The sequence below is a fragment of the Telmatherina bonti genome (assembly GCF_933228915.1).
Source record: "Telmatherina bonti genome assembly, chromosome: 16".
NCBI classification, from domain to species: Eukaryota; Metazoa; Chordata; class Actinopteri; order Atheriniformes; family Telmatherinidae; genus Telmatherina; species Telmatherina bonti.
Window position 1 is genome coordinate 22,437,806 of NC_136614.1, and position 11,127 is coordinate 22,448,932.

An 11,127-nucleotide genomic window follows, 5' to 3' on the forward strand; every position below is an offset into this window, starting at 1 on the left:
CACACTTCCTTTTTCAGATTTCACAACAACCGGAAATAAGACTTTTTTTTTTCTTTTTTTTTTTTTTTACATTTGTCAGACATTAATATTTGTGGTTGTGATTAGAATGATGAAAGATTAAAGCCTGAAGCAGCCACAAGTTTGTTTTAACAGCTGTCGTTCTGTAAATGAACATGATTCTACAGCACAGCTCAGCAGATACGGAGAGCTCAGATAAAAAGCTTATGCGTATGCTGACATTCATGACTGATCCTTTCATATCATATTTAGACTGTCAATTCCAATAAGCTTTCTAATTTACAAATGGTGAGTTACTGAAATGTTTTATCTTCTCAGGAGATTAAACGCTTTGTAGATCTAAGACCTATTGAGACGGTTGAGGCGTAGGCATTATTATGCAAGTGATAAAAAGCAAATGCTTCACTTGGAAATATGCTGAGTAGTGAAATATAAAGTTGACCAATGCCAACATCACATTACACATTGATTATTTGGAATTTGATTGACAGAAAATGTTTTAAGCTTTTAATCATGAAATTCACTAGATGAAAGTCTTTTCACTCAGTACACTACTGGTCAAAAATATAAAAAAAAACTTTTGATAATTTGCATGTCATGATTATAAAAAAATAAACATTATCAGGTAAAATACAAGACATAAAAGGTAACATATATGCTACAAATGCACATTAAATCCATTTCTTTGTTTTATGCATATATCATCTCTTAAAACTACATATTAAGTCTCTTTAGCCATCCAGCAGACTAAGAGAAGGTTGAAAAGCCATGAGGTGTCAAAAGCTGAATTTTGTACTATTTTAGGAATTATCTATAGTTTATACAGATCATGCACAAAGGTTAAAGCGAGTGGATGTTTGTGATTCTGAGAAATGCCTCTGGTTTACAGCATTTTGTTACAGTTTTACAATAATCATCCAATCTATAGGAAAAGATTATTTTCTTGAATTTGTTTCAGTAAACATTCTCAGATTAGTTTGCATTTTACATAGTTCAGTTACAACCCTCTTCTGTGTAAAGTTGACACACTATGTGTAAATAAAACAGAATGCAATCATTTGATTGTTATTTCAACCAAATATTTAGCTATAATGATTAAAAGACAACACTTCTGATAAGAAGTTTGGAAAAACGGGTGTTTAATTGCTGTTGTATGATTTAGTCTTCATTTAATACAGCTGCATTGCATAGTATTGCATTATTCTGGTTTCTGTCATGCAGCATTCCGCCTATCATCTTGATAGACATGGTATCACAATGGAGTTTCAGTAACTTTAGGATAAATTTTTACTCTGGCTTGTTGACTCATAAAACTAATCATTTTTGCAAATAACAATGTTGATAACTAAGTTAAGATTAAATGTTTCTGTTATGAATTATGCATGATGCACATGAATGTCTGAGAATGTCAATGGTCTTTCCAGCAGTTCATTTTCAGGGCAGTTTGTTGAGTTAATACAAACATACTGTACATATAAGATTTTCATAAGGGTATTTATTAACATATTTTCAACATGAAAAAAATAATGTACCATGGCAAGATTGCCAGAAACAAACAAGAAAACAAAGGCTGTACACATCCGTTCAAACCAAGGGACCCATGTTTGTGTATCCGGTACAGTCAACCATTCCCAGCTGACAAACCCATATGTAATCCCATTGTGGAAATAATGATCCTGGCTTATTGTATGTGACTCAAGACAGGAGATGATGAAAGTTTGTTCCATGTTTACATACACTGTAGCTGTTTTCTTGAATGGTAGCATTAGACAAACTTTTTTTTTTTTTTTTTAACAACTTCAACAGATTACTATTCAGTTTGGTTCATTTCTAAGGTAGCGTATGATAAATCCCATCACATGGAGCATGGTTGGCCAACTTCGGTTCTCAAGAGATCCAGCCCCCGAGTCAAGGCAACACACCTGATAAACGTCAGACATAATTAGCAGACATGTGCTGAACCTGACATTAAACTCGACACACATTTGCTAGTGTGCCTGATTTTAGTCAGGTGTGTTACAGCAATGAAACTATCAACACTCGCATGACTGCAGCTCTTGAGGACCAGAGTTGGCTTCCTCTGTCACGGGCTGACCAGTGACAGTTCATTTAGCACCACCAAAAGCTACTTGCAATATTTCCGCTCACGTTTGGACACGTCTGGAAATACTTATTTACTTGTTATATTTACTGAAACATCTTCCAGACTTGGCCAGTTTTCTGTCAGTTTTGGCAAGTAAAATTCTATAATGTTACTTACTTAGAGCCCAGATGAAGCTAAGTGCATTTTACATTGGCAAAAGTTTTTTTTAAGCCCAGATGGCTTAGACTGGCAAGGTTCTGAAGCTCCTTCTTAGTTTCAAAGAATAAACCCTGATGATAGTGCGTTATGATGATCTGAAAAAAACAAGGCGCAATACCAGTATTGCTATATTGATCATTGAGGTCACATAGGTGATACAGTGTTACACAAACTTGAGTCATCGTCCCAGTTTTGAAGCAGAGTTTAGCTACATTTTAAATGTAATATTTTTTTTTGTACTTAACACTTTCTTATAAATGTTAAATCATGCCAGCTAGCCACGGGGGCAGGAAGAGGCCTATTGTCCCAAGCAAACACACAATAATAAACATCCATAAGAAGATGCGGTCAATCACCATGGCAACATACTTCCAATCCTCTTTCACCTATGAAGAAAAAATCAACAGAGAGGGAAAAAAAATCAAGTAAAGAAAGATTAAAATGTTTCCAACTACTCTGCCATACTGACATATCCATATACATTTTGTCATGCTGTTGCTAATTATGTTGTATATGCAAAACAACAGGTGTGAAACATGGTGGATTGCAAGATTGAAATAAATGGTTGAAGGAGTAAATACAAGCCACTTTAAATGTGTATATGGCATAAAAGTGGGATTAGTAAATATGGCTTACAGTGCTATACCTCCACATACATGCACATTGGTTCTAATGCTTTAAGATAGTTACTGTTATTTGTCATAATGAAAATGAATCAACTTGACTGAAATGTCTGCAGGACAAAAATTTCTCTAGAATAAGAATTTCACTGATTTTTTTTACTCACACTGAAGTCAGCATCCTCAGCTCTCAGGTGGTCTGCGATGTAGTGCACCCCGTCTAGTGCACGCAGAATACTTGGGGAAAGCATCAGCGAAGACTCGGACACTGAACTGTCAACTTTAGCAAGTCGCTGAGTAAAATTAACTCTGGCTCCACTTGATTGTCTGTTGGATCCTGCAGCCCCCTCCTGCCTGTTCTGGCTGTTCTGTGAAGCTTTTTGCTGCACTGGAGGAGTTGACCCTGGAGGTCTGGGTGAAGGAGGACGGAAGGAGAAATATGATGCCAGAGTGCCCAGCTCCAAATCCTCGTAACAGCTCCTCTCTGTGTCGTCTAGCGTGGTCCCGTCTCTTAACCAGTTAGAAGAGGTGCTGATGCAGTTGCTGGATTTGTAACCTTCTATCCGGAGCTGTCGCCGCTCTGCTGCTGCTTCCTGCTGGAGCAGCAATAGTCTGCGGCGCCGACCATCAGGTGCAGGCCGGCGCATGAACAGCCAGCGTGGAATCAAGTCCAGAAACACAGAGTGGACCCAACGAGGCATCTTATGGGTGCTGGGAGAGCGATGATGCACATTAAGCACAAACACAGTGATGACAATGGACAGGGTGACAAAGATCATAGTGAAGAGGAGGTATTCACCGATGAGGGGGATGACAAGGGATGTGGACGGTATTATCTCTGTGATGAGCAGAAGGAAGACAGTGAGGGATAACAGCACAGAGATACAAAGAGTGATCTTCTCTCCACAGTCTGAGGGGAGATAGAAAACCAAAACAGTTAGACAAGAGATTAACAAACAGGGGATGATGAGGTTGATTGTGTAAAACAAAGGAAGCCTTCGGATAATAAAGAAATAGGTGATGTCTGGGTAGATCTCGTGGCAGCAGTCATATTTCTTTGTATTGTATGTTCCCACAGCATTGATGATGGCCCATTCACCGCTCTCCCAGTAGTTGCTGAGGTCCACAGTGTTTTCAATTCGCTCCAGGTCAATCTTGGCCTTGTCATAAGTCCAAGAGCCAAATTTCATCTTACAGTTCTGTTGATCAAAGGGAAAAAAGGTCACATCGATGCTGCAGGAGCTCTTGTAAATGGCCGGTGGAACCCAGCGAATTTTGCCGGTGTGGAATAGGTGAGCTTTTGTCATGTGGGTCACAGCAAATTCCCCATCAGCACTGGAAGAGAAGTTGAAAAAAAAGTAAGGGTGATATATAATGTAAAGTCTCAGTGTCTGAATATCTGAAAGGAAGAGCAGATTAAGATGTAATAAAAAGCTACAGCAGATAAGCAACATTTACTGGAGATTTTTTATTTTCATTTCAGAAATCAAGTGGTGTAAAAATTTAAATAATCTCTGCCATTAAAACTCTTCTCCATTCATCTCTTTAATAGAGGAGACAGCCTCAGTGTAGGGTGTAATGTTGAGCCTTTATCATTTCATCAGTCTCGCCTCTTTCAATTTCACTTAGAGACTGTGATCACACAGGTTCAGTCGAGCAGAACTCTATCATTAACCTGCTCCGTTTAATCTCCATGATGTGACTTAGCTGAAAGGTGAGGGATAATGAAATAGTAGAATTGTATCATTTACTTTGCAATTAAGCAAAACAAATAAGAGTCTTTTAATTGATTTGATGAATGAAAGGATTGAAAAAAAACAACAGCAAAAATAAACATCATATTCCACAATTCTAGATCATAAGGGATGATGTAATGTGATGTCTATAAAACAGAATAAAGTTGAAGACAGATTTTGTCACTAGATGGCACCGTCCTCCCATAAAATCAATTAGAAAATGTTAAGGGAACTTTTTTTTAACATTATTTATTTTACCGTAACAATTAGCTAGTGTTTTCTATGCTCTGTGATTGAAAGACACCTACACTCTGCATTCTCAGTTGGATTAAAAGAGCAGTTTAATTAGCCTGTTTTAACTCCTGTCTGCATCTACCCAATCTACATCCAAGAATAAATATATAGCTATTGCACTTTTAAAACAAATATACGAAATGCTTTGTCAATGATAGATCTATGAATTTGATTTATGTATATATATATATGTATATATATATATATATATATATATATATATATATATATATATATATATATATATATATATATATATATATATATATATATATATATATATATAACAAATTAAACAAAACAATTGGACATGAAACCTAAATGGACACTTACTGCATACAAATGCACATCAATGACAAGGGCAAGTGAAAAATGCTAATCTTTTTCATTCCTGCTTACTCGTTATTGACAACATTTCCCAAATGGATGCAACACATGCAACCTAAATGTTGAGTGATTCACAAAGGATGTTAAAGGAAGAATTAATTGCATCACACAGAGCCAAGACCCAGGAGCTAACAGGTATATTAGTTGTTTGAACCTCAAGCTCCAAGAACTTATGTTTTTTTTTTTTTTTTTTTCATTTTCCACTTACTTGTTATAGAGGACAATATCTGGTACCCATATAAGCTCGGATGGTACTCTGATGGATGTCACATTGTCATAGTCGGATGGTCTCCAGCGAAGTTTGTAGTCATTCCATTCCTGGGAGGCATAAAAAGTATTTGTGAGACAATGTGAAATCTTTGCTTTATTTATGGCATCCATCATTGTCTTTTTATCGAACTTTGCCAAGGTTTCTGAATCTCTCATCTCACCCGACAATCTAAAACAAATTTACTGTAGTAAATTGACACCGACGAGTGTTTTTCTAACCTGTTTAAGCCACACATTGGTTGTCATCATTTGGTTCTTCTCATCCTAGCAGACAGAGACAAGGAGACAACAGAGACATGGAGTGTCAAGACTATCATTATACCCCCCCACACCCACAGCCACAAACACACAAATCAAAATCATTAATAGAAATGTTTTAATATTTAGTTAAAGCCTTTTTTCAAATCTTTATTTGTGAAAAACTCAACACCAAAACATTTGTACCATAAATGAATATAAAAACAAAGAACAGGGAACGGCGACTCCAGTTTTTGAAGGCCGATCCTGCAAGTTTTAGATGTTTCCCTGCTTCAGGTCACATGGTTCAATCCAATTTGTCAGATTAAAGATTTTACAGAACTTATTGTTCGGTCTATTTCTTTGAATTGGTTGTATTGTAGCAGGAAATCATTTAAAACCTGCAGAAAAGTGGCGCTGGAGGCGCAGAATTGCATATCCCAGCGTTAAAATCATTCAAAATCACCAGGTGCTGTAAAGCATCTATTTGTGTAAAACAGCGCACCCACAAAGACTCACCACATCGATGAGCTGCGCTATGGACAGTCCAAACTTGACAATGACGACATCTGAGATGTTTGGCACCGGTCTCGACCACTTGTTGTAACCAGCGAACAAAGTCTTGAAGAGCTCATCTTCAGCATGTGAGTGGGTCTTCTCATGACCAAAAACTGCAGATAAATAACTGTTTTTAATTTTCACAGCATCCTCATGTTTACAGTAGCTCATATTTATCCTGCCTGTCCGTGTCCATGAGGATGTTTAATAGTTGGAATCATATCAAAGTTTTCTTGTCTCTACCACACCTATCCTCGCTTAACAAATAGTGGAACATTAAGTCTGGCTGTCAGCATATTGTGGCTTTAGGGGGTAAGGGTGAGAGCTGCAAACATGTATTTCATCACAGAAGCCTACGTTAAACATCTAAGATTTCTCTCTGTAAAGTCTTATCGGCTTTTGCACATCTTAGCAAATCTTTTGATCTCTTGATCTGAGCTCCCCATGAGATTGAAGAAGTATCTCTTCTTCCTCGACAATATGAGCCGTTTCAGCCTCTGAGGCGTTATCCTGATGTATGTGAGGCTTCACAGGGAGAGGTAGCTTAATCAAATTGATTCTGATTATGCAGTCGAGATGGATTTGCATCCTGGTTCAAGCTGAGTCACTGTATCATTTTGCTCCAGAATGAAGCGCATGAGAATAGACAGGAATCTTGTCACTTTGGGATTACTGCTTCCACCTTCATCGGCGTAGTCAGAGCTAATTACACACATCATTACTTGCATGTGTTAAATGGAGGTGAGCTAATTTCTCACTAGTGGAAGGTGTTGTTGACAACGTCTGTCAATCTGTATTATAGCTTGCACATGAAACAACAACTATTCATAAAAACAACTGAAGCCTGTGAAATCAAATTATTTTTTGATAAAACTAAAATCAGAGTCTGAAAAAGGTACAAGTTGTCGTGCACCATGGGCCATGACGTCCAACTTTATTTGTCACCCATTATCTGCTCATTTTGGAGTTTTTAGAGTCTTACAGTTCTATTATCTGGCTTTGGAAGAGCACAAGCATGGGCTTGTTTTCCACATGTCCAAAACATATTTCTAAAAATTGTCATATTTTGGCAAATCCACCACATTGTTTGTTTAATGTAGAGTTGAACTCGTCTTATATTGGTAGCCAGAAATGCATGTTAATGGTCATGATGTGTGTTTTGTAATCTTAGTTTTGGTCTCTTGTTTTGTATCGTAGTTCTAGTTTCCTGTTTTAGTTTGTTAGTTTTAGTTGGTTAGTTCATTCATTTCACCTGTGTCTCATTTTGTTCCTGTGGATTGACACCCCCTGGTTTCTGATCCTCATTGTTGGTTTATTTTGTTGGCTTCCTGCATTCCTGAGTCAAGTCTCTCTACATTCAGCCTTCCTGCCTCCAGATCCTGCATTTGGGTCCACCTCCACCACCCCTTTGTGACCTAAATCTCTATACTAGAGACTAAAATTAGAGATAATATGAAGAAAACTTTTATATAATACTGTGTTATCATGCAACAAACATTTAAACTCAATTTTTTCTGACAATCTGACACAAAAGGGTACATCAAAAAGCCCCATGAAGTGTGATCTCAGTTGAAGTCACATTTGCTTAAACCATGGTCATATCATTTCTGAGTTTACCAACAGCCCGATGCATAATAACCAGATAACATGCTTCAATGATACATGGAGCTAATGGCAACTGCAAATCTGCAGCAACAATCTAATGCCCATGCTGAGCCAATTGCTTGGGTTGGCAGCGACAAAAGGTTGGACTAAAATCAAGACACATGGATCGCGTAGGTTTTCCAATTCCAAGGTTATATTAGAAGTAAGCTCTGTCTTTAAACTGGTGTGTTATATATGTAGTTCAACACATTAGAGGCAATAATTAGTGTGCGAATTCACAGTCAATCTGACCTCATCTACTGCCATCATTAAATAATTTTAGTCTGGCAAACAAGCATGCACCAGACCTCTTACCTGGTCATCTGACAGACTGGGCAGTGCACATTCATCTGTCCATGCACCTGGGGAGGGCCAGATGTGGTGTTTGACAAAAAGCTCCTGGGTGTCATAGATCAAAGCCTCCTGCCAGTGGAGTCTTGAAATGAGATGACACCTCCAACATCCAGCACACTAGGCTGACAATGTTGGAGCTTAGCCAAGCCTCCTGGCGAGGCGTATAAAACACTGACCGGTTTGGATGATCGAGTCAGCAGCTTCCCCAGCCAGAGGTGCTTTTGGTGAAATTGGACTGTCAAGTACTTACAGTAAAAAGTTCACTGAAGAACAACACGCAACACTTTTTGAGGAAGAAAAACTGCAAGGCTCAAGTGAGAAAGCGGATCTCTGTCAGCATCATAATGGGAGGTGAAACGGTATGAGATCAAGTATCTGTTTTCCTGCTTTAAGACTGAGGTAGAGCGAGGGAATGGGAGCTGTATTTCGAAACCTTCATGTGCCACAAGGACATTGTCATCTTATCCCTATATTGGGTGGGTTTTAGAGCATTTTTTTTGGGGCTTTTGGGAGAAAAATCTATTTACATTCATTATGAATCACTTGAATCAACATCCAAATTAATCTGTTCAGAGGTCCAATGTTAAGCTCAATCGATTTAAACGGTAAATCTTCAAACCTGAACTCTTTTTTTTTCCAGAGAAAAATAACCTCTTCTAAAATACAAATATTTGCATAATAGCAGTGCATCACTGAACTTTTAACTTGCACAAATATTGAGCACTTATTCTAAAATACCCAGCAATATCTGAGAAAACATAATCAAATACAACTTTTTTCACACATGTTCACTTGATCTTTGATACTTTTGTACAAACCTGTGGGCATTAGTATCTTATGAAAATGTAAAATAGACTAATGGTTCAACAAGGAGAGTCTGATAAAACTCTAAGGTAAATAACACTCTAAAGTAAATACCACAAAAGTAGTTAATCAGATGTTGCAGAGGAACATATGATGGTATGAGTTAGTAGCTTATTAATACCTTTTTTTTGTTTGTTTTTATTTGTTATTATTTGTTATTATTAGGAATCATCACCTGCAAATGGGATGAGGGTAGTATTATTCATGTTGTGAAAAATAAATTTTACATGAAAAGTAAGTCTTTGTGACACTGTATGAACTCTACAGCTGGGAAATGTTACTTTCTCATCAGGCCCGGTGGAGGAAATATCCATCAGATATCAGCTAAATATCAGTGCTGTGAATAGAATCCCAAGTAGTTCATTGTAACTAAGTAGTAAGTTATCACAGATATTTACTAAGAAATACTTGACCATTCTTTAAGAGACCTCAGTATTAAATAATACTGAATGCAGCCCAAGGGGGCACAAGCCAGGGTCCTCTTTGTGCCAGTCCCAAGATAGAGTAAATGTAAAGGCCTGATTTAGGAAAAGCCTCTGATGAAAAACCTGTCAAATCAAAAATGCAAATCTTTGCATAGTGTTGGTGGAATTTGTACTACTGCTGGTCCAAGATGGAGACTTAGGATCAACAGCACTGAAGTGCATGATGAAGAGGTGAAGAGACATGTACAGGCAGATGTAAAAAGAAAATGTGAAGAAAAATGTGAAGATGTGTGGTGTGATGTGTGATAAAAGAGTATCAGCAAGGTTTATGCGACAGTGAGACCAACTAATAATATTTCACAGTCTGGAGTGTTGCTCTGAGAAAAGCACAAGATGCAGAACTGGATGTAGCTGGGATGAGAATGTTGTGTTTCTCTTTAGGAATGGAGCATGCTGCTAGGATCAGGAATGAGCACATCAGAGGGACAGCACATGCTAGATGTTTTGGAGACAAATTCAGAGAGGCCAAACAAAGCTGGCTTTAGCATGTACGGAGGAGGGGTGGAATAGAAGGATGCTGAGGTTGGAATTACTGGGCAGGAGGCCTGGAAGAAGACCAAAGAGATTTACGGATGATGTGAAAGTAGACATATAGCTGGTGTGAGAAAGGAAGATGGAGGATAGGGTTAGATGGAGGGAGATGGTGTACTGGTGACCCCTGAATGGAACATTTGAGAAGGAAGAGAAGTAGCCTATTTCATGATGTTGGCAATTATTAGATTTTATGGCAGTCAGTTGTCTTTCCCTTGTGCACTTTTCAAACGCTGTTTTTAGTTAATCTTCCAAAATCTTATAAATGGATGAAACTGTTGTAGAAGTCACTTCAAGCGGACACTTTTTTAAACCGATAAAAAAAAAAAAGAGAGAAACAGCTAACCTCTCCAAAAAAAAGTTCTAGAGAAAATGTCACGAGTTGATAACGTGACTCATTAAGAAAAGCTCAACTGCCTCTAGTAAGAGGCGTTTCTGCAGACATGGAAGGGGTGATGTGGAACTGGAGGTGACACATGTTCCGTGCGCTTACCTGGCTGACTCAGAAGTAGCGCCCAGACAATGGCAGTCCCCATACAGAACAGGTGGTTGCATACCATTTTGTTTTTCTGGTTGGAAAATGAAATCCAACTTCATCAGAGAGAAGTGAGAAGGAGATTCCATCCACTGTCAAAGTGCTGTCTTGAAAGCGCGACGTGAGAGCAACATCTGTCATCTTCGCAGCTGGGAGGCATATCAGGACAAGTTCACCGCGACTGTCACGTCAACTGCCGTCACATCACGGGGAGGGGAGCATCCCGACAAACCAACTTTGCCCTTTTTTTCTCTTAACCTTAACATTGGGAAGTGTCACTTTATTCACTGTC

The 11,127-nt window shown here is 38.2% G+C and overlaps 1 protein-coding gene across 1 annotated transcript; it reads right to left on the reverse strand.

Moving 5' to 3' along the window:
- Positions 1-2,580: 2,580 nt before the first annotated feature.
- Positions 2,581-10,860, reverse strand: chrna2b (cholinergic receptor, nicotinic, alpha 2b (neuronal); the record flags this gene model as incomplete). Its single annotated transcript, XM_079255113.1, has 9 exons — positions 2,581-2,706; positions 3,108-4,275; positions 5,566-5,675; positions 5,847-5,891; positions 6,384-6,535; positions 7,778-7,850; positions 8,382-8,489; positions 10,262-10,314; positions 10,794-10,860. 9 exons carry the CDS (start codon positions 10,858-10,860, stop codon positions 2,581-2,583), a joined length of 1,902 nt encoding a protein of 633 aa, XP_079111239.1.
- Between the last annotated feature and the right edge of the window lie 267 nt (positions 10,861-11,127).